The 27083-nt window shown below is 56.1% G+C and overlaps 3 protein-coding genes across 9 annotated transcripts in view; 2 read left to right on the top strand and 1 right to left on the bottom strand.

Moving 5' to 3' along the window:
• LOC117644500 (SPEG neighbor protein-like) overlaps positions 1-10848 on the top strand; it is an 84775-nt gene extending 73927 nt beyond the window's left edge. For all 6 annotated transcript variants that reach the window (XM_034384027.1, XM_034384026.1, XM_034384025.1 and 3 more), the window contains exons 5-8: positions 853-1063; positions 7499-7626; positions 9131-9299; positions 9605-10848. In XM_034384027.1, coding sequence (XP_034239918.1) covers positions 853-1063; positions 7499-7626; positions 9131-9299; positions 9605-9720 — 624 coding nt within the window. In that variant the 3' untranslated portion in view covers positions 9721-10848. The remainder of the gene's footprint in view (positions 1-852; positions 1064-7498; positions 7627-9130; positions 9300-9604) is intronic.
• LOC117644499 (myogenesis-regulating glycosidase) lies at positions 1440-4542 on the bottom strand. Its single transcript, XM_034384021.1, has 5 exons — positions 4400-4542; positions 4178-4264; positions 2252-3702; positions 2021-2177; positions 1440-1792 (listed from the first exon to the last, which is right to left on the bottom strand). The coding sequence occupies exons 1-5, from the start codon at positions 4434-4436 to the stop codon at positions 1461-1463; spliced, it is 2064 nt and encodes a 687-aa protein (XP_034239912.1). The 5' UTR covers positions 4437-4542; the 3' UTR covers positions 1440-1460.
• Positions 10849-18643: 7795 nt separating the features above from the next.
• LOC117644831 (gustatory and odorant receptor 24-like) lies at positions 18644-20958 on the top strand. 2 transcript variants are annotated; one of them, XM_034384476.1, is made up of 9 exons: positions 18644-18731; positions 18832-18948; positions 19099-19355; positions 19424-19681; positions 19751-20023; positions 20096-20167; positions 20249-20338; positions 20415-20480; positions 20563-20958. In XM_034384476.1, the coding sequence occupies exons 1-8, from the start codon at positions 18686-18688 to the stop codon at positions 20478-20480; spliced, it is 1179 nt and encodes a 392-aa protein (XP_034240367.1). In that variant the 5' UTR covers positions 18644-18685; the 3' UTR covers positions 20563-20958. The 2 variants fall into 2 exon arrangements, with proteins under 2 accessions (XP_034240367.1, XP_034240366.1); XM_034384475.1 differs by having other exon boundaries at positions 20096-20338.
• The last annotated feature ends 6125 nt before the right edge of the window (positions 20959-27083 follow it).

Raw genomic sequence — 27083 nt, 5'->3', positions numbered from 1 at the left:
AGGGAAAATTAAATAAACAGAAACGCTTTTTTTATTTCGAGAGAGAGAGAGAGAGAAGGGAGAGAGAGACATAGAGACGCGCTGTACACGTTTTCCTCGTGGCCACTTCACTTTCGGCCGGCATGTTGGCAGGCCTGAATCTCTTCGGCCTACAACATCCAGTGCGGCAGGAGCGCCAACCTCAACGGGCTCACGTTTCCGTTACCAACTTGTCATCTTTTCACTTACCTCCTAGGCGGCGTTGTCAGCGCCGCGGTGCCGCTCGGTTCGTCGTCGCGACGCTCTTCATTGCATTTCCCATTCCGGCGGAAAGTTATTCCGAGACTCGATCTCCTCTGCGGGGAAATGAGCGTCGCCTCCATTTCCAGTCTCGGCGGACATCTCACACGCTAATGCACATTTTGTTGTTGTTTTTGTTGTAAAGGTTTTAGTTGTTGTTTGGTGGTGTCGTGGGTGCTCTGCAAACTCAAAAGTGTACTCAGTACACTCTCTTTAGAGTGTACTCATGAGTACACTATCTTTAGCGTGTACTCATGAGTACACTCTCTTCAGCGTGTACTCACGAGTACACTCCCACGAACGTGTACTCAGCTGCATGAATTGTGCAGACTTAAGCACACTCTCGTTAGAGTGTACTCAGCTAAGCACACTTTCGTTAGAGTGTACTCAGCTAAGCACACTCTCGTTAGAGTGTACTCAGCTGAGCACACTCTCACAGGAGTGTGCTTATGAGTACACTCCAAATAGAGTGTACTGAGCACTCTGTACAGTTTGCAGAGTGCGCTACTGAGACATCCACCTGCTGACGGTGAACCGGCACTATGACCTCCCTGTTGTGTTTGTTGTCTGCAGGTGTCCTGGGTGCGCCACCGGGACATCCACCTGCTGACGGTGGGCCGCTACACGTACACGTCGGACCAGCGCTTCGAGGCCATGCACTCGCCCCACACCGAGGACTGGTCACTGCGCATCCGGTACCCGCAGCTCAAGGACTCGGGGCTCTACGAGTGCCAGATCTCCACCACGCCGCCTATGGGCCACCCGCTGTACCTGACCATCGTCGGTAAGTCCCTTGATTTGGTGACCTAACCATGGTTTGTCAGAAGACTGGTGCAGGCGTCCGAAACTCCATACGCGTACCTGACCATCGGTAAGCCCCTCGCTTTGGTGATATATGGTACCTGACCATCGTCGGTAAGCCCTGGCCTTGACGATAACGATCGCCGGTACAGCACCGGCTCCTCGAGTGTTTTGTTTTTGTTTTCGCTGGCATTGTTCTGCGAAATCGGATGCTTATCTCGAGGATCAGCGATTGAGTGGATTATGTCAGGTAGCAGGCGCCACTGGTGTATCTTTGGAACAGAAGGCAGAGGAGAGAGAGATAGGCACGCCTCGTCGACAGTAAAAAAATCAGTATATTATTTGTACAAGTTTCTACACTAGGGTAATACAAAATAAAATCACGGGAGTCTGACTAGAGCCGCGACGGCGGCGAGGAGGAGGGCCAGGGAGGACTGCAGCGCCGCGGCGGAGCCCTTCGGGGTAGTGGACGACAGTGGCGCCGCGGTGGGGGCGGTGTTGGGGTTGGCGGTGGTGGCGGGCGGGTTGTCCTGCCGGATGAAGTAGGGCAGGGTGTCCAGCGGCGCCGGGTAGTCCTTGATGGTGTAGGGCCCGGTGTACATCTTGCCGTTGTTGCCGTCCTTCCAGTAGCCCTTCGGCAGGTACACGTCGCGCTTCACGGCGCCCTCCTCCAGCACCGGCGCCGACAGGATCGTGTCACCGAGTAGGAACTCTGCGGAGAAAGAGTCAAGTCAAAGTTTGTTCACGAAGAGTGGGCCAGAAGACCGGTGGAGGCGGTCAAAATCCTGGACGTGTTTTGAGCTCCAGAGTCGCTTAATAGGGCTCGAACCTAATGTGTGACCCCACTAATGGATTGCTCTCTGAACGAGGAGTCCATTGGTGGGATCACACGCTTAGTTCGAGTCCAGTTTAGCGTCTCTCTGCCAGTGTGGTGACTCACCGCTGTCCTCCGCCAGGGCCTTCTTGTCGGTGGGGTCCAGCCACCAGATGGGCGGGTTGACCGGGGTGCCGTCCGCGATGTTCTTCTTCATGGCCGCCACGATGACGTTAGTGTACTGCTCGTGCAGCGCGTTGAACTTCTTGGAGATGGCGATGGTCTGCAACGACGAGAAGGCAGAGTTAGAGCGGTTGTACATTGTGGATTCGGGTTCACTGCGGGACTGTATCTCACCTCGGCCGCCTTGTCGCCGTAGTCCCAGGGCACGAGGGCGTACTGCAGCGCGGGCATGAAGGTGTTGGCCTGCAGCCACCGCACGAACAGCTCCTGCGTGGCCACCTCACCGTTGTACTGGTTGCCGCCGATCATGTCCGGCAGCACCATGGAGTAGCCCACCATGTTCATCTGCAGCAGCGTCGTCACCAGGGACTTGAGGCCGTTGTTGTCGCCCCAGCGCGAGTCCTTGTCGATCATGCGCACGAAGATGGGGAGGGTCTGGGTGCGGTAGGCGGACCGGACCTCGGTCAGGTCGTTGAACCGGGCGCAGGTCTCGACGTAGTCCTTCGTGGCCTTGCTGGGGTAGTCCTCGTCCGTGCCGGCGGGGATGTTGAACTCAGGCATCGCGGGGTTCCAGCTCGTCTCGCCCGCGTCGAACTTGAAGCCGTCAATGCCGTTGTCCTCCAGGACCTTCTTATGGCGGCTCTCGAACCAGTTGGCGGCGGCCGGGTTGGTGAAGTCGATGATGCCGCCAGCGCCGTTCCACCAGTGCGTCTTCGTGCCGGTGGCGTTCTTGACGAGGTAGCCGAGGTCGCCGGCCTCCTTGTAGGTGGGGCAGTCCGTGTTGATGAAGGGGTGCGTCCAGATGGTGACGCGGAAGCCCTGTGACTTGAGCCAGTCGGTGAGGCCCTTCATGTCCGGGAAGCGCGTCTTGTCCACGATCTTGCTGCCGTAGCACGTCTCCCAGGCGTCGTCGATCTCGAACTGGCTGTTCTCGAAGCCGTTGTTCTTGATCTGCGTGGCGAAGTCCCTGACCACCGCGTCGTTGATTTCCGCCTTGTACTTGGCCCACGTCGACCACACGGGCTGCTTGATCATCCGCTCGTCGGGGTGCCCGGTCGGCTTGCCCAGGAAGTTCTCGACGGCGTGCAGGAAGGCCTGCTTGGCGTCGGGCCGCTCGCAGAGGTAGTATTTGTGCTGGAAGCCGCCGTTGCGCTCGCGGTAGGGCGGCTCCACCGTGGACGTCATGCAGAACTCCCCCGGCTTTTCCTTGCTGTTGATCTCCACGAAGAGCGGTGAGCCCGGCTTCACGAAGATGTACATGCCGTCCGACGTGAACCAGAACGGGTCCTGGATGCCGCGGTTGGCCGTCTCCATGGTGACCATGGCGTGCGACAGGTCGTCGTACTTCTCCAGCGGCCACTTCTGGGGTATCTCCTCGCCGCCGCCGAACCAGTTGGCGGTGCCGATGGGCCTGCAGTCCTGCATGACGCCGGCCGTGGCGCTGGACTCCACGAAGAAGCACCCGCTGGGCAGCTGGGTGACGCGCAGCGTGCGGCCGTCGGGCCAGCGCCGGCAGTCCAGGACGTCGTCGCCGTCCTTGGCCGTCTTGCACGACGTGGAGGCCGCCGGGGAGCGCAGCCGCCCGTTCATGCCGCCCTCCACGGCCAGGTTCATCATGACGTCACCTGTCATCATCACCATCATCATCAAAACTCAAACGCAGGCAGTGTCCTGCCTCCAGGTCCACTTTAAATTCTACTAAGTTCGTCAACACGATTTTCATTCGCATTATGCTACGGGAACTATCCACGTGTTTGTTTTGGCTGCCATGCGAGGCGGCGTTGTGTAACGCCGAGGTACAGTACAAGCGAGATTATGTTGTTGGCCCGCGGGTCAGAGTCCTCGAGAGCGACGGGGTGTGTACAGGTTCGAGCGCAGGTGTGTCGTTTGTTGACAAAGCCTGCACTCCCGTTGGCCAGTCGGCTTAGCAAAAGTTTTCTAGTACGGTGGCTATTTTTTTAAGCTAATAATTCGGTACAAATTACGCCATGAACAGCATTTGATTCAAGCATGTTTCAGTAGCGACTTTGTTTGCGTAACTGGACCCTTTGTAACATTTAAATGGAAAGCAGACAAATGAAATAATAAAGTCGGACTCACCATTTGCCCTTTTGATGGTGAGATGCTCGTATACGAGACCATGACCGTCTTCGAGTGGTAACGCGTTAGCGTGGAGGACTCCTGCCGCTGCAACAAAATGGTCATCATATTCAAAATTCCGCACAACACAAGACATTTCTTCTGTTTCGCGCCTCTCTCTCTCTCTCTCTCTCTCTCTCTCTCTCTCTCTCTCTCTCTCTCCCTTTCTGCCTCGTCCCTTACCTGCCACCAGCAGCAGCAGCCTCGCTACAGCTGCCATGCTGTCAGCACTGCCTTGTCATACCACGCGGTCCCGCTTGTCCGTCCGCCCCGCGACTGTCCGCGACTTGACGCTGTGTCCGACGGCCCGGCAATATATACGTCGGGCTTATCTCTCCGGCCGTGCCGGTATCTCGCGGGATGCATGCCGCGAGGCACGGGCCAGTGGTTGTACGTGCCGAAACCAAGGGAAAAGAAAAACGGGACTGGTTTTTTCTTGGTGCTTTGCGGGTGGACGACACTTGTCTTTGATCCATTCAGTCATTTGACTGGTGGTCATTTCACTGATGGTAATTTCACTGGTAGTCATTTAACTGGTGGTCGTTTGACAAGGTCGTTTGACGTACGGTCATTAAACCAGTCGACATTTGACTCCTGAACTTAGCGCTTTTTTTGAAAGATTCAAGACGGAGGCTACAGTTCTGAACGTAAATTTATCCGTCCCAAACCTTAAAGTCTCCGCCCTGACAGCACGGAGGCGTGGTGATAATGGTTGACGGAAGGTTGGAAAAGGGTGGGGGGGGTGTCTCTGAGCCCGCGAGCGCAGAGCAGCGCGATGAATCAGAAGAAAAGAGACGCAGTGTTGGCAGTTTGGGCACGCTCCAGGCCCCGACGCGACGCCGACGGCCAGGCCCGCGGCAGGGCACGGCACGGCACGGCAGGCTTGACTAGGGCGACAACTAAAGTGCTGCGCTCGTCAATGCTCGAGCCGCCCGCCTCATTACGACACAAACGACACTGTGCCTTGTTGCCCTCCTGCCAGCGGCAGCCCCCTCGTGTGTGTGTGTGGGGGGGGGGGAGTACGCGCGCGTGCGTGTTCAAAGACCGCAGGTCACCCATCTGGGCAGGCTGTTTGGGGGATTCGGGCGGTGGGATGACATGGTGAAAGAGGTGTTGTGCGGTCTAGGCGGGGAAGAGGGAAGGGGGGGGGGGGAGGGGCTTTCCATGGTGCCGGGGGATCCGCGCCACTGCAGTGGGGCCCCCACCCCGGCCTTGATCCCTCCTGCCGGCCGCGCGCAGCAGGTGACCAGAGCAAACAAATCACCCACGATGCTCCATTACCCATTTCCACCTAAAATAACAATGGCGACGCTTTCGGCGGCCTCGGCGCCGCTGATGAAGACCGTCCTCATGCATGCCGGATTCGAACATGAAACTCCGCGGTCGTTTTGGGTGGGCGAAGGTCGTCTTTTTTCTTGTCCTTGCTTCCGCGTGCGTTGTTCTTGGTTCGGCTTCGTCTGACTCATGCCGCCACCGCACTGCACCAGGAGGGTCTCATTATCAGTGCAGGGACATTGCAGCAACTGTTAATGCACCTGTTGGTTTTTTTCCCACCGCTACGATAAGGCATAGCGCCACCGTATCTCAGATCGAAGCCACACTGCAAAAAAAGGAAGCAGGGTTTGGTTTTTGTCGCCGGGCCGGGCCGGGCCGGACTTTGAATGCGGTGCAAACGCCGCACTGAGGTGGTTCTCCTTATCCGGGCCGCGCAGAAACGCCCATTAGGGTAGATTAGGCTCGCTTCCCTCCTGCAGGCCGGCAGCCAGGCAGGCAGGCAGCCCCATCTCCAGAAGGCAACAAGAAGCAACGACTGCATCGTTGCACTGCTGCACCGTTCCGGCGCCATGCAATTCTCTCTCTCTCTCTCTCTCTCTCTCTCTCTCTCTCTCTCTCTCTCTCTCTCTCTCTCTCTCTCTCTCTCTCGTCCTCCTCCGGCTGCCCGTGTGTCCATCCGTCCGTGCGTCCGCACACACCAGCGCGACAGGGGCGCGGGCGGCGGTAGGCCTGGTGGACGGTAACCTGGTTATCACTAATGGAATGGATTCACACATGCTAACGGGCGCCACGGTCGGCTAACCACGATAAATATATCAGGAAAGGTTTTGTGCCCCCCCCTCCAAACGCACACTAACAACACACACGAACACACGCACACACACAAACACCTCTATTTAAACACACGGGCAGACACACATAGAGGTTTGGTAGGTTCCGCTCCCTTTTGAATCGGCCCGCCCCTGAATCTATATTTCCCTTTTACACAGGAAAGGGAAGAGCGGCGAAAGAATATTATTTTTTTGAAGCGGTACCGTTGCCTTTTCTCTTTTTGGCGCGCGGCGCAGTTTGGGGCTGACTTTGGCCCCGGTGCGGTGCGCCGAAGGTTGCCGAAGGTTGCCGAAGAGTCCCGAAGGTGAGGTGAAAGGGAAATCGGGTGGATTTCCAAGTGAGTCGGAGCGCGACGGAGGGAAGGGAAAAGTCTTGCGGACGAAACCGGAAGTGCGGAAGAAGGAGGGGGAGGGGGCGGAGCGCTGCGCTCGGAGCACTTTGAAAACAACAGAGACTTGAGACCCTTACCGAAACGACCCTGGCCCGTGTCCCTCAAGCCGGCCGGGGTTATACCGCCGAGCGCGCTAAATGGGTCCTCGGAGATAGCTTAGTCGAAGCGGCATTCCCGGGCCGATCGGATACGGGTGTGGCTACTATCGGACCGGGCCGCCTCAGTACCTTCTTCTGCAGTGTGGCGACCAAACACCCTTTCGCCTCGGTCGGGAAAACTTCTTCGAAAGAAAACGTGAAAAGTCGCTAAATGTGACTTAAACTGAACGTGTGACCCCAGCAATGGATTGCTCTCCGAACGAGGAATCCATTGGTGGGGTCACACGTTCGGGTCGAGTCCTGTTGAGCGACTTTACAGCTCAAAGCGCGTCGAGAGTTTTGGCCGCCGGCTTTCGGTCTTCTGGCCCACTGTGAGAACAGGGTCCCTGTGAATGCGTGTCGTCTTCAATATGGCCGCCTCCACTCGGCAGGTGGCGGACCGGGTAGGCGTGGGTGGGTGCCATATCTCAGTTGTCGACGGGCCCGGTCGCCTCCTTCCCCGCGGCCAACCCGACCAACCCGGCCAAACCGGGCCTCGGAAATGAGTCGCTCTGCCGCATCGCATCACGGCATCGCGGGCCTTCCCGGACAGACGCGCCAGTGCACTGCCACAAAATGGGATTCGGACGGGATAAATGTTTCGAAATAATTGATTTTGTTGTGACCTCCTTTTTTTTCGTTTCGCAGAGCCCGAGACGGAAATCCTGGGAGGCCCCGAGCTCTTCATCAACAAGGGCAGCACCATCAACTTGACGTGCGTCGTCAAACACTCGCCGGACCCGCCGCCGACCATGGTCTGGAGCCACAATTCGGAGGTGAGCCAAGGGGAAAAAAATGAAAAGTGGCGTTGGTGACTCTGCGGCAAGTAAACACCTTCATTTCCCCCGAAGTTATTTTAAGAAACCGCGTGACATACAACCTTTTGGGCAAGTCTGGGAGCAACGTGCCACCCTGTCCTCCAGTGCACATTCCGCCCAAGGAAAGTCGGCCCTTGTGCACGACCTTTCCCACTCCCCGCCTCCTCACAGTGTAGGTGCCTTGCCATCCATCTCTCGCTGGGCGTCGTTGCCCCGGCCCCGGCCAGGCCCCGGCCAGGCCGTCGCACAAAGCCTTTGCCCTATAGACCTCGGTCTGGGGTCTCGGGCCTCTGCCCGGGTCTCGGTTTGGGATCCTCCCCCCGCTGGCATTTGCCTGGATCAGTGCCCCCGTCCAGCCAGGACCGCCCCGGACCGCGGTGCCGTGCTGCCCGGGTGTCATACCTCTTTGGCCGCACGGCCCGTGGACTAAACACCGCCTCATTTGCATGGTTCGCACCTGCCTGCCTCTGCGGCCCTTCGGAAGACGGGGGTCGCATCTGGCATTGCGGCTGCGAAGTTGTGCCGCACCCGTCGCACAGTGGGCCAGAGTCGAAATCCCGAACGCGTTTTGATCTCCAGAGTCGCTAAACAGGGTTCGAACCGAACGTGTGACCCCACCAATGGATTGCTCTCCGAACGAGGAATCCATTGGTGGGGTCACACGTTCGGTTCGAGTACCATGCAGCGACTCCGAAGCTCAAAACGCGTCTAGAGTTTTGCCCACTGGCGCCGGATGGCCCACTGTGAGTTGACGTTGACGTGCCCCCGGTCCCGGTCGACTGTCCGTTCGGCGCAGTGTCGGCAAGACAGCACAGCCCCGCATTGCTGTGCGATGGAGCGTGCCCGGGGTCGGGGCGCGCCCGGGCCTCGAAGCGTGTTCTGTCGTTCGGTCGCGCAACAGGTATCCGGCCCGTATAAGACACTCCGGCAGGTAATCCAGCCCGGTTAATTGCATGAATATGTATGCGTCTCTGCCAGACGACCGCGAGGGCCGCGTCCGGGTACGGTGACGCGCGCTGCCCCCGGAAGCTGACACTCTCTGTCTCTCTCGCACCCGCAAGGGCCGCCGCTCGGGTGCGAGAGAGACAGAGAGCCACGCCTTATCCGGCGTGTTGGCCGAGTTCTTAATTGCGCTTTCCGTGCCACGCGTCGCCGAGGCCCTGCCATGGTAAACGGCAGCGCTGACGGCGGCTAATTTCTGCGTCCAGAGATAAAAGCAGAACGCGCACGCGAACTAGGGTAGAATAATGAAAGCCGTATCAATGGAACCGTAAGCCGATCACGAAATGATCATCGTGGAGAGATGGACCGTTCCGCATCTCTGCCGCGGACGGTCGGCCGAATCGACGGGGGAACAAAAGCCCCGATAGGCTTAGCACTTTCAAGTGGGAACACAGAAGGGAAAAGAAACGGAGGCCTCCCCCTAAACTTTGTTTGTAAACCTTGTCTGCATCTGTTGCAGGAAATCAACTTCGACTCTCCGCGCGGCGGCATCAGCCTCGTGACGGAAAAAGGACCAGAAACTTCCAGTCGGCTGCTCATCCAGCGGGCCAGTCCCACCGACTCCGGAGAATACACCTGCGACCCCACGGGGGCAACTGCCGCCACGGTCCGGGTCCACATCCTCAACGGTACCCGCTCCTTTTTACTGGTGTAACTGGATGCAGTGGGCCGGAAGACCGGTGGAGGTGGACAAAATTCTAAACGCGTTTTGAGCTCCAGAGTCGCTAAATGGGACTCGAACTTAACGTATGACCCCATCAATGGATTCCTCATCCGGAGAGCAATCCATTGGTGGGGTCACACGTTCGATTCGAGTCCCATTTCACGACTCTGCAGCCCAAAACACGTCTAAAGTTTTGACCGCTTCCACCGGTGGCCCACTGTGCGCGATGGCTGGGAGCTTGACTGACACCGTGCCCTTGCTGTCCTCCAGGCGAGCACCCCGCCGCCATGCACCACGGCCACGCCGCGCCCTGCGCCTCCACGCCGCAGTCGCTGCTCGCCTTCACGCTGGCCGTGCTGGCCGTGCGGGTCCTGCGGGTGCGATAGTACGACGAGGACGACGCCGATGCCCGGACTGCGTCGGGCTGCGTCGGGCTGCGTCGGGCTGCGTCGGGCTGCGTCGGACTGCGTCGGATTGCCTTCCAAGCGGCGAGTCGCTCCGGCGTTGTTGATCGACGCCGAAGTTTGCCCGTTCCGAGGCCTCCCCGCCGCGGGCCCGGCCCGAACCAGCACGGCACATCTTGCGAACATTCAGCCCCAACGAGTTTGGCCCCGTTCGCGCGGTCAGCGGTCTATTCATATCCAAGAGAACGATTTCGATTTAAACGGTCCGTTGTTTTTGAGTGATTAGTGCAGCTGGGGTGTTCATTTTTTCGCGAGGGGAAAACGAAGTTCGTTTTATTCGTTTGCTAGGGATACAGCAGACTCGAAGACCTGCTCAGTTTTCAAGTACAAAACGTGTTGTAGTGCAAACAACTAGTGAGTGAATGGTCAAATGAATTTGCTGGTTGGGATGAGTCATCGAGTTGCAGTTGCAGGGAATACAGCATTGCGCTGAGTGTTTGCAATAATGGTCACCGATGCGGTGACGGCGACCTCTTCAAATATTGTTTCGGTTATTTTGTGAAGTGGATCCAAAAAAGATTTTGTATGGAGCTTTATAGGAAAGCTTAAGGACAATGACTGGCATAATTATATTGTGAATTCTGTGATGTGCACATGTGTGTATAAAGCACGGTCTTATGCGTGCACGTTCGTTGTTGGGAGTGGTGTGAATGTACAGCTTTGAAGCTAAGTTTTTGTAAATAATAATTGTAAATTAGACGCTGACATGTTTCTGTCCTCGCATGAGTACGTGAATGTGATGAAAAATATCAATTTGTTCTAAGTCTGTTTTCCTGATGAAGAGATTATTTTGCAAGCCTCTATTATTTTCCTTCTAGCTTCGGTTGGTTTGTCATTCTGTTTCGTCTATTTTCTAATTTATGCTGCAGTGTGCGAACTTTCTGAAGAAATATCAAATTAGCGTATGATTTGTAAACTAAATTATGGTATTTGATTTTTGCCTTGTTGTTTAAAGCAGAATGCCCTACTTTCATATGACCGTAAATTTATGATTTGTACACACGTTAGTGTAAAATAAAATAAAGCCCTATTCGTTTTGTATAAAAAGAACACACTGTTGTTTTCATTCCTAGACCATTCCAAAAAGCAGGGTACCAAAAGAAGTGTTGAAATAAAGAAAGTCCGTTAATGTGAATTTTTATTTGCAGTATGCAGTTGGAGCAGCAGGAATAAATCTCGCAATTTCTCTGCTAACAGAGTAGTGGTGTCAAAAAGCCACGGAGAGAAACCCACACACGACACGAGGGTGGAAAGTTCCTTCCTGCAGTGCTGCGACAAGTACTGTGTTGCCGACGCCAAGGCGACGCGATGCATTGCAAGTGGTGGTCAAGTTGCCTCTTGGTCCGGTCTCTCAGTGGACCGGGGGGGGGGGGGGGGGGGGGGGCTGCAGGGTCCTGAGTGGCGACTCCAGCCATGCCATTTCGACGGCCAGCCTTGAGCCTGTGCACCCATCGCGCCACTCCCCGCCCTTTGAAGCGTCGTCTCGAAGGCGTCGGGGAACACTGGACACGGGTCTGACTCGGGTGGTGGCTGGCTGGGGAATGATAGAACCGATCGTCCCAGGGGAGAGAGAGAGGAGGGGGGGGGGGGGGGGGCGGTCCAGTTGGGTCCAGAGCGGAGGACGGCTTGCAGGCAAAAGAAGATGTCCAGTGCGCAAACACAGGCGAGCCGACCCTCTTAAGGGCTGTATCGGGAACCAAAGTGGGCGGAGAGCCGTCCCAGAGAGGAGCATTCCGACCTCTTTCTGCAGGGCCATAGCCTTGCAGTGGGCTTGCGAATATTTCAGACGGTCCGAGTGCCCCATTGCATTTGCCATCGGATTTTTTTTCTCTTTTAAACTGTCCGAGAATGTCCTAGCAGCTCGCTTTGCTTCCTAGGCTTTGGCACACACCGCGTCAGCCACAGGCAAACAGGAAACGAGCAAGAATCTCCATCCGCCCTGTTTGCGGGGCAGCCCTGCGGAGGGAGGCCGCCGTCGCCGTGTCGCGGTGATTAATCCCCCTGATCAGGATGGAGCCAATATTTGGCCTGGGGTTTCGGTGCTTCCGGCCGGCGGCGCAAACAGCCCCCTGCCAGACCGCCAATCGGAACCCGTGGTTGCAGCCGACAAGAAGAGGGTCCATTTTTCCCCTTGCTCTTAGAGAGGGGGTGGAGGCTGTCACCTGCCTTTACCGGGACTGGGTGCAGGTCCAGTGCCATGACGGTGCGGAGCCGCAGTGCTCCGTCTCTCTCAGCGTCAAGCTGACCTTGAATACGGTGACGGGGCCTCGCCCTGGCCCTGGAGTGTCCCCCATTTGCCCTCTCTGTCTCTCGCAGAGCTCCTCCCCATATCTCCTAAGCCCAGGACCAGCTCGCAACTCGCAACGACTTTTCTCTTCGGGGCCTCACCTGTTCCACGCATCGCCCCCCCCCCCCGCTTTTTTTCGTCCTCCTCCAGGGCTCTGCAAAAGACCTCATTTCCCTATCAATTTTTACCAGAGCCTTCAGGAGGATTTGGCTCCGGTACTCCGGGATGGCGGTCGGGCGTCGTATGCATGAGTTTGGTAGGCCTGCGCCCTGCAGGCCGAGGGCCGTGGCAGACGGTGGCCTCCCTTCCCCTTCCCTTCCCCTTCCTTCTCATTTCTCGCGTTTTCGGCCGCTTCGCGTGGAACTGGGTCTCGGGGAACGTGATGATGGCAACCCTCAGGAACCTGGAGATGCTGGAGATTGTTTAAAAGCAATTCAGCAAAGATTTTTTCATATTTTTTTAAACAAGACTCGAACCGAGCGTGTGACCCCACCAATGGATTCCTCGTTCGGAGCGCAATCCATTGGTGGGGTCACAAGCTCGGTTCGAGTCCCATTTAGCGACTCTGGAGGTCAAAACGCATCCGGGATTTCGACCGCCTCCGCAGAAGCGGCTGAACGAACGGGGACACTCAACTCGGCGCCAAACGAGTTTCCCGGCTCACGCCATTTTTTTCGCGGCCACCGCGTGCACTCACGCGGTCCCTTCGCCACTAAGTGGCCCCGGTATCACTCGCACAAAAACGTCTTTTGTTTTTTGTCAGAGCGAGGCGGAGGCTTTGTGGGCCGCGGCCTTGGTGGCCTTTTTAGCCCGACAGTGCGCGTCACTCTGAAAGTGAAAATTGCATTAGCAACTTGGCGCAAACACACGTAAAGGCAACTAAAGCCGGTGAACGGGACGACGTCGGGACGCGAAGGGACAGTCGCCAAAGACGTCCGTAACAAAGTTTGCGTTGACTTTCCACGCGGAAAATGGCGCGAAACAGGATGGAACAGGGTCGGGCTTTGAACGCATGAAAAGCATTAACTTTCACGAGGCGAGATTGATTCACTTACCTGCCTGCATCCACGGCCGGATGAAAAAAGCGCTGCGCCGACGGCACTCTGTCTCTCTCGCACGCGGCGGCCCGCGCGTGCGAGGGAGACGGAGGATGGTTCTTCCGAACGCGCCTGCCTGGTTCCGCCCTTTATTACATCGCGCCCAGCTTTTATTCCACGCTTGCTGGCTTTCGGTCGGTTGGCGTTGGCACAGTCCCTCTTGATGTGCCGCTAAGGCCTGCGCTGCCTGCGCAGTGCGCCGAGGCTTCCCGCTTCCCGCACTGCAAGTCAACTACTCGCCAAAGCACGCCGGCCGGAAAGGCGTGGCCGAGGTACCTACCTAGCTTGTTTCACTATAAAAAAAATGTTAAAAATTCCAAGAAATTTCTGAGAGGGAAGACGAAGAAGAAGAAGAAGAAGAAGAAGAAGAAGAAGAAGAAGAAGAAGAAGAAAAAGGAGGAGGAGGAGGAGGACGAGGAGGAGGCGCGGGACTATCGTTAAATCGCACATTCTGCAGTGTACTTACGTTCCACGCAGAGTCAACCTGCATTTGCACTCCGGCAGTAGCAGCATACGTGCAGTGCAGTGCCATGCACCTTCACCGTCCTCGCGGCAAGGAGGGCCCTGAGAGCCAGCACACTCGAAGTGACCCCGCTGTGGGCCGCGCTGCCGCGCTGCGGGCGCATGGCGCATCGTCCGCCGGGTCCGCCCTTTGCCGCACTCATAGTCGATGCTGTGTGTGCGGTGCAGCAGTGCAGACTGCGGACGCCACTCCGAGCTTCCTCTAGAGACACTATCCCGCACCTCACAACCAGGCAAAACTCTATACGCGTTTTGACCTTCAGGGTCGGTAAACGGGACTCGTACCGAACGTGGCCCCACCAATGGATTCCTCGTTTGGAAAGCCATCCATTGGTGCGGTCACACGTCCGGTTCGAGTCCTAATTTAGCGACGCTGGAGCTCGAAACGCGCGTCCGGGGTCTTTGACCGCCTCCGCAGGTCTTCCGGCACACTGCGCTGATGTCGGCAAGCCTTTCCACGCAGGTGCACGGCAGGAACTTCGGCCTGCTCCTGCACGGCCGCAGCCGCCGCGACGACAGGCCGGCTAGTCCCTGATGCGCGAAATTCCTGGAAGTGCGGGAGTCATTAGGGGCTGTGCGTGGGCGGCGCCGGGTCGCTGCCAAGACTGTACCGCCGCCGCGCCGCCGCCCCGCCATGCACGGAGGCAACGGAGGCAGCCGCCGAGGCAGCGGCCCTGCGCCCCTGGGAGGCACCAGACTCCCTATATTGCCACCGCGGGGAAACACAATTGCGATACGGGCTGCGTGCGGGCGGGGCCCACACTGCCCTGGCGGCAAGCACACTGTGAACCACCACGGCACCACCTCTCGGACGCGCCCAGCCGGAGTTTCCTCACATGACACTTATTAGCTGGAAAGCAAACTTATCGTCACCGCCCGGCCGGCCCGGCCCCGCCCAGCGACGCGCTGCGAGACCCGACTTTATTTGCATGTCGCCTTCTCGGCCACAATTTCAAAACTCGCCCAGAGTAGCGATTCGCGTCAGACTATTACGGGATTAACCCTTCCTTCGCGCGCCGGCAGAACCAGGGGCGGATCCAGCGGCAGTAGCCTGGAGGGGGGAGGCGAAGTGGCACTTTTTGCCTACTTACAGAGGCCTCTTGCCTACCTTTTAGACGGCTATCTAGGTGCCCCCCCCCCCCTCTCTCTCTCTCTCTCTCTCTCTCTCTCTCTCTCTCTCTCTCTCTCAACGCCAGACGAGCCTGAAGAGTGCCCACTGTTTCGACTTTCCGTTCCCCGCGTCACCAAGTATCAGCCGGGCTGCCCTGTTTTCACTTTCGCCCCTGCCGCCTGCTACCCCCGCACGCACCCACCTGCGTTCCCCCGCATCCATCTGCTCCCTTCCCCCCTCCCCCCTTACACTTTTATTGCTGTATCTACATCGACCGTTCCTTTTCCTTTACCCCCCACCCACTGTTCCTGTCTCTCTCTCTCTCCATCCACCGTGTCCCATTATTCGCAAAGCGCTCCGCCATTTGCCGGGCTTTTTGGCTTTTGGATTTCCGGCCCGCGACGCTATTGGCAGTTCGGTAATGACAATTTGGAGCCCGCGGAGTAACGCCCCGCACGGGGAAGGCCTACGTGTGGGCATTCCCCGCTTTGCCAACTAAAAATGAATCATTTTAAAAAATAGGAAAATGTTCGGGGACGCATTAGCTTAGCACTATTCACACTGCTATGGGTTAAAAAAATGCCCAAATTCGGTGAAAATCAAGCTCCGAGCTAATTTGGGCGGTCGATGGCGCGGTCAATGGGCCGTGTCCGAGGCCGTCTCGCGCGCCGGGGGCCCGATGGCGTTTGATGGCGGGCGGCGACACGCAGTGTCCGAGGCCTGTCCGAGGCCTGGGCGTCGAGGCCGTCAAGGGCCGCGTGTCCGAGGCCGCGCGCGCCGTGGAGGCCCTGCAGGCCGTTTTGATCGGACGCGAAAGGCATGCCGGGGCACAAACAGCGGCAGCTGCCTCAGGGCAGGCGCCGACGCTCGTTCGGCTCTCGCTACTCTCTTTCTTCTCTCTCTCGCTCTCTCTCTCCCGCACCAAGGCAAGGCGGCGCCAAATTCGAACCATGTGCGGGCCCGGCCATGCCTTTTGCGGCACGGCGCCGAACTGCGTGGCGGTTCGGCCTGCGGACTGACTCCGAAAGTCACTTCGTCTCTCTCGCTCTCGTTTGCGCGTCCCCTCGTGCGCAAGACGACGACGACTTCACCCGTCGGGGTGGTCCCTTTCCATTCCTTTATTGGGGTCGCGCCCGTCTAAGTTCCCCGATGGCGCATAACGCGGCCGGTTCGAATCCATGCCGAATGAACTCCCCCGAAATCACTCGGCTCTCTTTGCCGTCGGGCAGAGTCGTGCCAATTCCCCGAATAATCGGAGATCAGGACGATATCCTGTGGGCTGCTTCATCGCTCTCTGCCCCTCCTCCCCCCCTCTCTCTCTCCCTCTCCCTCATGGGCCTCCCCGTGAGTGGGAGAGAGACAGAGCGACGGCCTGCTGTTAATTTGCCAGCCATCTGCAGGGGCGTTGTTGTGCAAGGCGCTCGGTTAATCGATCTCTCGACGCTTCCGTGTCGATCCACTTCCGTGACGTTGATAGTTTCGCGCCAGGCCTTCGTTTCGGCTTTGTTTTCACTTTTCTTTTTTCCCCCCTCGGCTTATACCCACTTCACTCCTGACAATTAGATAAACTTTTTTCTTTTTTTTAACGGCGCGGTTTTTTTTTGTTTTTGTTTTTTTGTAACCACCACCACACCGGCCAGCCTACTGGCTGAAATACTGGACGCGTCAACCAGTGCAGGGTGCTAAAATGTCTCCATGGAGACAGCGGGCGAGGACGGGGAGGGGAGGGGGGGGAGGGGGAGGGGGAGGGAATCAACGTGTCAGTCGCACCCGCCAGTCGAGAAAACACTCTGGGCCTCTTTTGTGGTTTCTTTTCCTCCTCTTTCTGGGCTGTCGCACGTATGACACCTACCGTCCGTTTTATTTCGTCCCTTTCCTCCCGGGCCACCTTCGCCGCCTTTTGTCTCCGAGGGAAGCTCTCGGAATTGGTTTTCTGTAATATATAAATATAGCGAGTTCTCAGGTGGCGTGGGAGGAATTTTTTTTCCAGTTTAGTGTAGCTGCAACCTCGAGAGTACAGACCTGACATTGACTAATAGGCAGCCAGAGGTTGGCAACCCTTTCAACAACGGTGAATCCTATGAAATTTTTCCTGGGTTTCAGCGGCGGGCGTACACTAGCAAATGTTTTCTTCTTCTTACTTTCACTTCCAGGAAGCCGATCTTGTCCCCAGGACCTCTCCGACGCGGCCCTGCCCCTGCCTGTCGACCGACCCTGGCGGCCCTCCGCCGTCGGAGGGACGTTGGGGTGGTTCAGGCCCGTCCAGTGGACGTCCACCTGCCGCTATTATTGTAACGTACGGTCCTGCTTTATATAAACCGGGGAACCGGGCCATCGCTCGGCGACGATCCGAGCCGCCCGGATGAGCCGGGGCTATACTATATATCCATCCATAGGGGAAAAAAAACAGGAAAGAATAGGTGAAGTGAATTTTAGAAAAAGAGTTCGAAAGTGAGATTGAAAGAAAATTTAAAAGTTGCTGTTAAGTCGAAACCAAAGGAGAATTTGATTTTAAAAGCAGATACAAAATCGAATGTGCCTCAATAGTTCAAGAAAAATAAAATTTGACAGCAACTTTGAACGTGAAAGTGAACGTGGATGTGGCTGTGAATATCCGTGCGTTTCGTTCTGCGGACCACTCCGCCGAGTCCGTCTTGCGGCGTCCAGTCGGCGGCCTGTCTCGGCCACAAGGCGAGCCAATTAGAAACTTGGCGCGGTGTAGTGTCTGACCGCGAGCAACTTGGAATGGAATCGAGAGAATCGAGACGCCGTGTCCGACGAGCCGATACCCCGCGAGAGCCCGCGAGCTTCGGACGGGGCCTCAACGCCGGCGGCGAATCGGAGACGCGTTGCCGCGTCTCCAGTTAAGGCGGCTGAAATCCCGAACGCGTTTTGAGCTCCAGAGTCACTAAATGGGGCTCGAACCAAACGTGTGACCCCACTAATGCATTGCTCTCCAAACGAGGAATCCACTGGTGGGGTCACACGTGAGGTTTGACTTCCTTTTAGTGAGACTCGCCCAGAGAGACTGACTCGAGAGCCGGAATGCAGAGACGTGACCCTCAAGGCGCTGCACCCTACACTCCTTGAAATGTAAAGCCACTCTTGTCCCTCTTTGGGTCTCTGAGAGCGACGCGAGAAATCCGCTCGCAGAAAGACGTTGCTCTGGCGCCATAATCTGTTACGCCAGCAGGGTGGCGGCGGGGCGGCAACGTGGCGTGGAGGGGCAGTTGACTCCCTCTGGCAGCGCGTGAACAACCAACCCAAAGAGGAAGAGGAAGGCACGGCGGTGTCGCGTGGCGTCGGTTAGACACTGGAAACGAAAATTGCGGACGCCCCGCCCTGTAAAATGGGCCATTCCTGGCGCGTCCTGTTTTATCGACCGTGTGAACGGCCCGGAATGAGGCGCGGCTGATGTGCAAGGCGGTGCATGGCCCGAGGCACGGCCGAAGGCATGGCGGCAGATGATGTGCGTAATGTTGGCGGCCTGCCAAATGATTCCCGAATGATTTTGCCTAGAGAGCTGGAAGAACTCCGAGGCCGTCGCTTCTGCTGCTGCAAGGCCGTTTTGGCAAGATGGTAATGTTCCCAAAGAATCCGCTTGCTGAGCGTATTTATTTTTTTATGCGAGGGGTAAAAAAAAGTTGTTTACCTTTGCCTGCCTCAGTCGCGGCGCGTGCGTTTATTTGTTATTTTTCATCGGTGAATGTGTTTGTGCTGGCCATCGCCCAGGCCCTTAGGCCGGCAGTAAACGCATAAACACATTAGCGTGATAGTTGAATTTCATCGATTCGTTCGCGGCCGTTTGCGGCTGGGGGGTTTGCAGCGGGAGCAGCCCGGGGCAGTCGGTACTCGGCTCTGCTTCGCATCATGGCACCACGCACCGGAAACTTGACGGCCAAGTTCAGACTTCATAGTGAGCATTACTCTTCGAAATTCAACTAAACCTAACCATTTCAAACTAGAGTCGCAACCCTTCCTGGTGCGGATAGTAATGTGACAACTGAATATTGCAGAGGTTCCAGAGAGGGACGCTGAATTTATCAGGAGAAAGCTAGAAGTCTGCCCGTTCCGCCCAATTTTTGTGTCATTGGCGTTATGTGGACAAGTGCCCATCCAACTGGCTCCCCCATGTAAGTTTCGTGGAATATTTTTGGATTGAGATTCCAGGTACAGGATGAAAATTTAATGCGCGGAAATGGGGAAAGTCAAGCGATGGTGAACACCTTGAACGAACTTATGCGTCTGCCTTATTTGTTGCATTCATTTCGCTTCGTGTTTAGATTTTCCAAGCAAGAGTCTCTTTGGATCAACGCTTCTTTATTGCATCGGCGTAAATGCCGTTGTGATCACATGCACCGTCCGACTGCTCTATCAAGTCATCCCGCTGATCTTCGGGTCCGATCCGGTCATAAACTTGAACGAAAAGCTTCAGTTATTGCATTCCTTGCTGGCGGCTGCCCCCATCGTATTGGTTCCGTTCGTATGGATCCTGTGTTCGGATTATGAGGAGAAGGTCATTCACTTCTCCAAGTACCAGGTCAGATCATCAACTTTATTTCCGTTTAAGGCCTTCCGTCGGTTTCTGTAAAACAACAAATGTTGCAGATTGAGCACGAGGCATTAATGGGAAGGGAATTGGACAACAGTAGGGTCAATAAACGTAACCGGAAGATTACGTTCATGATTTACGTCGGGAACGTGGTTCTGCTGGGTTCCATGACCTACTACGGAAACATCCCTCTTCACTTTTTACCGACCTACTTTGCCAGTTCCATTGTCTGCTACAATGCGACGCTCTGGTACACCACGTGGCTTGTCATTCTCCGACAGGGAGCGGCACAGATTCTCCACCATCTGAAGACTGTGAGTTGCATCTTTACAACGTAAATTATTTTTGGTGTAGGATCAGGTCAGGACTCACCTCGTTTCCAGCCGCTGAAGGGCCAGTCTGCTTCCCACGTTCAACACGTGAGAAAGCTGTGGATCCGGCTTCGAGAAAACTTGGAGGGGTGCTCCACCCTGCGATTGCTCATTTTCTCTATTCTCAGCATCATGTTTTTGGTCCTGACACTGTCGCTGTACCAAGTGATCCAGTTTCGGTGCAAGGCGCACTATGACAAGGCAATCAGTCAGGGTGTCGTCTGCTGCGCGATGCTGGGGCACATTTTCTTCCTTTGCAACGAGTCGCACCGATGCATGGTCGAGGTACAGTGCCCTGTAAAAATCCGTTAAGAGCGCCTTTAAAATTCGCTGTGAATTAATCTCACTGTTTCTTAGTTGAATGACGCCTTTATACGAGGGCTGGACCAGATCGCTATGACGGCGACGGGAGAGGAGACAAGCAAGGCAGTGAGTACACACATGAATTCAGAAGTGCAAAAGTGTGGCAAAACTCCTTTAATACGTAGTAATAATTTTGCCCATTCAAAGATCCAACTATTCTATTTGAGTATTACCGCAAAACCGGCGAAAGCATCGCTGTCTGGGTTCATGAATTGCAACCGCCCTCTTATGACGACGGTGAGTCCACTGCTAAAGCATCCTGCGAGCTCACTGCATTTATGGCACAAACTAAGAATGACTTCTCTACTCTCAGATCGTGTCTTCGATAGTTACGTACCTCGTTGTTCTCGTGCAGTTCAATACTAGTGAAAACCCGTAGGCGAGTGCGTTTGTTTTTTTAAAATCGAGGCAGGAAAAATTACAACAAAAATACACTAAAACAGCTTTTTTCCTCATAGCAGGTAGAGGATATTGCGTCATCTATCAACAATGCATGATCTTCAGCAACCAACACTATGCAGAAAAAAGTCAACCCCTCACGGGCTTGCCACTTTATTTGTAAATTAATAAAAAAGCAATATCCAATTAAAAGCTTGGCCTCTCTTCCTCAATCGGATGGCTTATCTGTGTAATGTCACCGGTATCTGCGGCCGAGTGACTTCCGGGCCGCTTAGGGACGCGAAGGGGGGCGTCCTGATGTAATCGTGCTATTGATTGGGTAGGTAGGCACGGACGGGCTGACCGGCCGCCCTGCCAGTTAGGCATGGCCAGGTCGCAGTCCGACAATGGCCCTGGCCGAGTCGCTGCTCTACAGTGGCCTCAGCGCGCTGTTCTCCGTGCTCTGCTGGTTCATCCGCTTCGCCTGGGTAAGTCGCACAGTGGGCCAGAGGACCGGTGGAGGCGGCCCAAATTCGAGACGCGTTTTGAGATCCAGGGTCGCTAAATGGGGCTCGAACCAAACGTGTGACCTCACCAATGGATTGCTCTCCGAATGAGCAATCCATTGGTGAGGTCACACGTGCGGTTCGTGTCCCGGGAGCTCAAGACTCATCTGGCATTTTGGCCGCCTCCACCGGTCTTCTGGCCCACTGTGAGTTGGAGCACGGGGAGGCGCCACTGCAGTCCGCGCCTTGCAGAAACGCTGGCGGAAGAAGAAGAGGGCCGTGAAGCCGGCCGACGGCGAGGCCCCCGTCGACGACGAGCTCACGCAGAAGGTGAAGGACGTGCCGTTCTCCATCTGCGGCAACGTCATGAAGGGCGTCGGCGAGAGGTGAGCAAGCAGCTGGAGAATGTTGTGTAGGCCGTCTTGGAGGCCTCCTGGAGGCCATCCTGGAGGCTGCCCTGAGGATCCTCCTGAAGAACACCTGTCACTAAGAGCCCCACTTGCTTCGCTCGCTTGCAGTGCGATCGACGCGCTGGTGGAGGACGAGCCCCGGCGCTGCCGCTGCTGCCGATGTCTCTGCTGCTGCCCTCTGTGCCGATGACGCCCCGCGGTCGTCACTTTACCATGCGGGTTGAATTTGAAAGCGGCCGATAGGTTTCCCGGCCGGGATGGCCGCACTTGGGCAAAAGAATAGAATTTATTGAGCCGACGGCAGTGGCGTAGCAGAGGTCACGTCGCGGCGCCCCGGCAGTGGCGGGCTGCTTTGTACCGCCTTTATATTGGCCATCAATCCCGACTATAAGGTGAGGCGGGCAGCTGCTTGAGCTCCGGGCTTGGACGGCTTGGACGCGGCTTCCTGCCGCCCGGCAAAGCCCACTAAAAAGAGCGATCAATTTCTTCGGGTCGACAGCTTTAGTGCTGCACTTTTCCCCCGGCGCCCTGAGCGGCGCAGTCATTGGCGCGCCGGGGTCGCCCTCATCCGGCATTCTCACCTGCCGGCTGTTGCTGCGCGCTCATTGGTCCTCTCCGTGCCGGAAGCCGGCCAGGCTGCCCACAGTGGGCCAGAAGACCGGTGGAGGCGGCCAAAATCCCGTTCCGTTCGAGCCCTATCTAGCGACTCTAGAGCACAAAACGGGTCGGCCGCCTCCACCGGCCTTCTGACCCACTGTGCAACGGCCCGGGAAAAGCCCGACTGTTTAGCGCGGTGGAGCCTTCGCCCTAGTTGGTCGCTTCGTCACCTGATTTACCCCTCGTCACGTAGTCACGTCCAGGCCGTGCAGGCTGGACCCGGGCCGCGTGCGAGAGGGGCGCCACACAGTGCCCCCACTGTAAGTCCGCGGGGAATCGCGCCCCTTCGGACGTGGCCCGACTTGCTGCCGAAAACTCGCCTCGGTCGATGGCACGATCGGGTCATAAATTAGCCCGCCGGCATTATGACAAGGGGCGCCAGTTCTTGGAGTGGCGACCGCGGGGCGGGGCGAGGCGGGGCGGGGCAGAGAGCACGTCGTTGGCAGCCCTGGCTGACAGGCAACACGCGGACAGCCCGCAAGTGCCGCTGTTGTGGCGAGCCTGCCGACAAACCGAGCGCGGCCAGTGCCAACTGCGTTCTTCCGGATCCATTTACTCGCCATTTGGAGGTAAAATTTATGAAATATTTTTTATTTATTTATGTATTTCAATGGCACTTCTGGGCTTTGTTGTTGTGTTCTTTATTGTTTCTTTTTTTTTCAAACGTTTGCAAGAGATTTTTTTTTGTTTTGAAATGTCATTACGTGCTGTTGTTTTTGTAAAATGTATTTTTTTAAGATTTTTTTCCAGTAATATTTTTGCTTTTTACACGTTGTTTTCCGGTTCCTGCGGCACCAGGACGTCCTCCAGGACCTGCCAGAGGTCGCGGTGCCCGCCGTCCTGGGGCACCTCTGCGCCTCCCCGGCGCGCGGCCGCCACGGCGCGGGCGGCCCTGTCCGGGATGCAGCGCCCCGCCGCACCGCGGGTCCAGCCCCACCGGCAGCGGCACGTGAACGACCCCGCGGTGTTCACGCAGTCCTGCCGTTATGCAGATTGCCTAGTTTGTGGCGCAGATCAATTTGATAGCGGCGTTAAAAAAGATCGTATCTCTCTGGCCTGTTACCTCGTGGTTCGCGGCGCTGCACGGTGACTGCGTCTCGCACTCGTCCGTGTCCACGCAGAACCCATACCTGTGCAAAACGCAAAAAAAAACTAAAAAAATATTTTTATTTTTCTGTACTATTTCCGTACAAAAGTACGGAATTTTTACAGTAAGCAGAGCAGCAGGCTGTGGAAAAATCACCAAAAACAATGTTACTGTGCTGTAAGGTAGTCTCTGTCAGTAAAATAAATTAGAAAGGAAATCAACTTTATTTAAGTCGATTCGCTCCCTGCTGCTTCGGCAGTGTGGTGGAATTAGCCTGGCTGCGTCGTCAGCGCCAACACGAACCCTTCGGGACCTTCTGGCAGTGCATCTGACGTGGGAGGTCCCCCGGGGTGCACCTGCCGAGCACAGTTTGTGTACAGCGGCGGTGCGGCGCGGTGCGCTCCGAACTCCTGGAGGACCGGCGATGCGTCAAGATGACGATGTGGGGGACGCCCTGGGGGAGTCGGTGAGCCACACTGTCACACCACACAGTGGGCCAGAAGACCGACGGAGGCGGCCAAAACTCGATTATACCCAATAATACCGTAAAATACGGTAAAATACCGTATTTTTCCGTCATTTACGTAACTTTGAACCTTACCAGTATTTCTACACCCCTACTCCGGTAGATGATGCAGTTGTTCAGTGTCTTCCAGCGTGCTTGTAAAAACACGTGACAGAAATCGCGTCTAGTTTAACTAGTTGACGCGGCCTGGCCGGGCCGGCAGATTATTGCCTGGCCGTGCCATTGCTCAGTCGCATCACGGAGCCAGAGGGCGCCGGGGTGCGTCCGTCTGTGCGAGGGGGCCCTCGTGCCCCGATGCGCTCCCCCCCCCTCTTCCCCCCTCCCCCGCAGCCGCAGCACGCCCCTCGCGATGGCAGCGCAGTGGTGCAGTGCATGCATGAAGCCTACTTAGAACAATAAAGTGTGATAGAATTTAACTGTTGCAGTGCGCTGCGACTTTTCCCGCAGCGCCACGCTAAGACACGACGAAAAAGAGAGAAAAAAAAACTTAACGAGGAATGATAATAATTACCAGAATACGTTGCTCTAATGGATCTCTCCCCACCCGAAAATAAAAATCCACCGTTTTGTTTTTCTCGTGGGATTTTCTTTTTTTTTCGCGTTGGCAGTGTATGCTTTATTCCCCGGTGCTCAGGCCGCATCTGTTTTGTCGCAAGGCGGAGGGAGGCCGGCCTTGGCCTGAGTTATGGAGAAGCGGCGCAATGAACGGCCCACACTGGCAGAAAGCGGGCCCACTGTCAATCTTGCAGTGTGGTGACAACCAATTCCTGCTTTCCAGGTCAACCGCGGAAACTGGGTGAAAATAACGGGTAAAAAGTCGCTTGCCGGAGCTTTTTTTGCTCCGTCGACACACTGTTCGCTCTTTAGGCGGGGCCAGCGTCGTAGTCAGCACCAAGTAACGGCACCGGGCGCCTTGCCAGGCAGGACCGCTAAGCGCAGCCAGCCGCCGCATCACCTGTAGACACTGTCGGAGCAACAAGACTGCCCGCCCCGAGTCGCAGGGAACCGAGCGTGTGACCCCACCAATGGATTCCTCGTTCGGAAAGCAGTCCATTGGTGGGGTCGCACGTTCGGTTCGAGTCCCGTTTAGCGACTCTGGAGCTCAAAACGCGTTGGATTTTGGCCGCCTCCACCGGTCTCCTGGCAGTGGCGGTGGTTACCCCACTCCGCCGCGCTCCGGCGGCTCTCGCTCGCGTCAAAGGAAGCCTCTTGGCAGATGAAGCCTGTTTCCCTTATAGTTGCCCCGAGACACGTGCTCCTCGGCGCGCCGCGCTGGCCAACTTTACGGTGGAGTCGTACCGCGCTTCCCAGTGGTACCCCGGCGTTCGGCACGCGCAAGACGAGTTCCAGCGGTTCCTCGTCATCCCTCTGAGGTTGCCGTTGGCAGCGGCCGCCAGGGAGCAGCGCGGTCGCTGTGGGGCTTCCAGTGCGGCTGGAACAAGACGCCGCTAAAGGCGGTGGTATGTCTTGAAGGAAGGAGGGACTCGAAAAGGAAAATGTCTCACATAGTTTGACGTCGGCATGGCGACAAGGGTTCTCCTCCACGCACTCCGCCTCCGATCGCACGCTCCTCTTCGGACAGCACGGGTCCGGGCAGAAGCTGTAGCGCGCACACTGGAAAGGCTCGGCGTCCCGGGCGCGGGGGTCCCCGTGGGAGGGCCCCGTCTCCCAGTCCAGGCACCACGCGAAGTTGTCGCACGGCTCGCCCAGATGGCGCAGTGCGGGCTCACGCTTTAAGCAAGAATGCGGCGTTTGGACTGCAGGTTCCAAGGGGGACAGCACAAAATTTTTCTGTACAGTTTCTAAATTTTTTTCAAAAGTTTTGAAATTTTTGCAATTTTTTAAAATTTTTAAAAATCTTTCAAAAAATATGAAATTTTTAAAAAAATGAAATTTTTTGAAATTGTTGAGTTTTTTTAATTTTTGACCATTTGAGAAAGAAAATTTAAAATTTTTGAAATTTTTTAAAGTTTTTCAAATTCTGGATGTTTTTTCAAACTTTTGACATTCTTCTAAAAAATTTGAAACGTTTCTCAGTGCACATTTTTTTTTGGAGGGGGGGGGACTTACCTGCATGGTGAAGACGCACATGTAGTACGCCCCCGTGGCCCTCCATTGGAATCGGTCCAAAGGACCCACGAAGCCACCGAAGTTGGCCTCGTCGTCCTCCCGCAGGTCGGAGCACATCTTGTCGAGCACCTGGACCTGCTCCCTGTTTTCGAACCGCATCTTGGCCTCCACGGACTCAAAGATGCCGTCAACCGGGCCCTGAAAGTGACCCAACTTTTGAAAGCACTCTCTATACCTCAGCTCAAAAACTCGGAAAAGTCCGAAATTTTACACGAAATTTTTGAGCAAAAGTCTGTTTCCGTTGAAAGAGAGGGAGCTGAATGTAAACCACACCTTGGCCGTTTGGTCCACCGGCCAGGAGAGCTGGTTGTCAAGCATGGCCTTCACGGTGTCATCAGCGCGGCGGAGACGCACCAGCGAGAGCTTGTCCTGCCGTTGCGAAAAGGGTCAGTCTTGCTGCTGTAAACAGACCTCAAGATTCACACCTGGACTTCACAAAAAAAAAGCCTACAGACAATGTCAAGATGATCTTTTTTCCGCTGATTTTTGTTTTGTCGAGAGGGGGAAATTGTTGTTTTGACAGTCGAGTCAGCGCCTTCTGCGACGAAGCGAAAATTGGGTTCTAACGATAGGCCGTGACCGCGCGCTGCGTTGCATCGGCTGCATTCTTTTCACGTTTTATTCAAATAACAAGGGCAGGCCTAGCCGGGCCTAGGCTGGCCGGAGAATGCTAATGAGTGGGGAAATGGACTGCGCCACCACACTGCGAATCGAGATGATGGCATCGTTTGCCTTGGACGCGTTTGCAGTGCAGCAGCAGCGCAGCGACCTTGGACGGACGGCCGCATTGCTCCGTGCCAGTGCCGCTTTGGGGTGGACTGTACCACGCTGGGTAATCAGTCGGACACTGTAAAAGTAGTTAGCTCTCGACGAGTGTTGAGCTCCAGAGTCGCTAAATAGGACTCGAACCGAACGTGTGACCCCACCAATGGATTGGTCTTCGAATGAGGAACCCATTGGTGGGGTCACACGTGCGATTCGAGTCATTTTGAGCGTGAGTGTTCGTCGGGCCATGCAAGATGGCAGGCAGGGCCAAGGCAGGGCGGCCGCTCGAACCGAGGCTCCAACTTGAGGCAGCCAGCGGACTGATTTCGAGAGTCCGTTCATCTGTCTCTCTCGCACCCATAAGGGACGGGGGCTCCGTGAGTGCGAGAGAGACAGAGCGGCGCAAACGACCCTCGGAATCAGTCCGCAGGGGGGCGCTGGCATTTAAAGGGAGAGGGGCCCGCTCGCTACAAAGCAGCCTTCGCCCCGCGGATGCGCGCGGCCGAGCGGCGCCGAGCGGCGC

Source organism: Thrips palmi, unplaced genomic scaffold, assembly GCF_012932325.1.
Source record: "Thrips palmi isolate BJ-2018 unplaced genomic scaffold, TpBJ-2018v1 HiC_scaffold_18, whole genome shotgun sequence".
Taxonomy (NCBI): Eukaryota; Metazoa; Arthropoda; class Insecta; order Thysanoptera; family Thripidae; genus Thrips; species Thrips palmi.
This window is presented reverse-complemented; position numbering and strand designations above follow the sequence as displayed.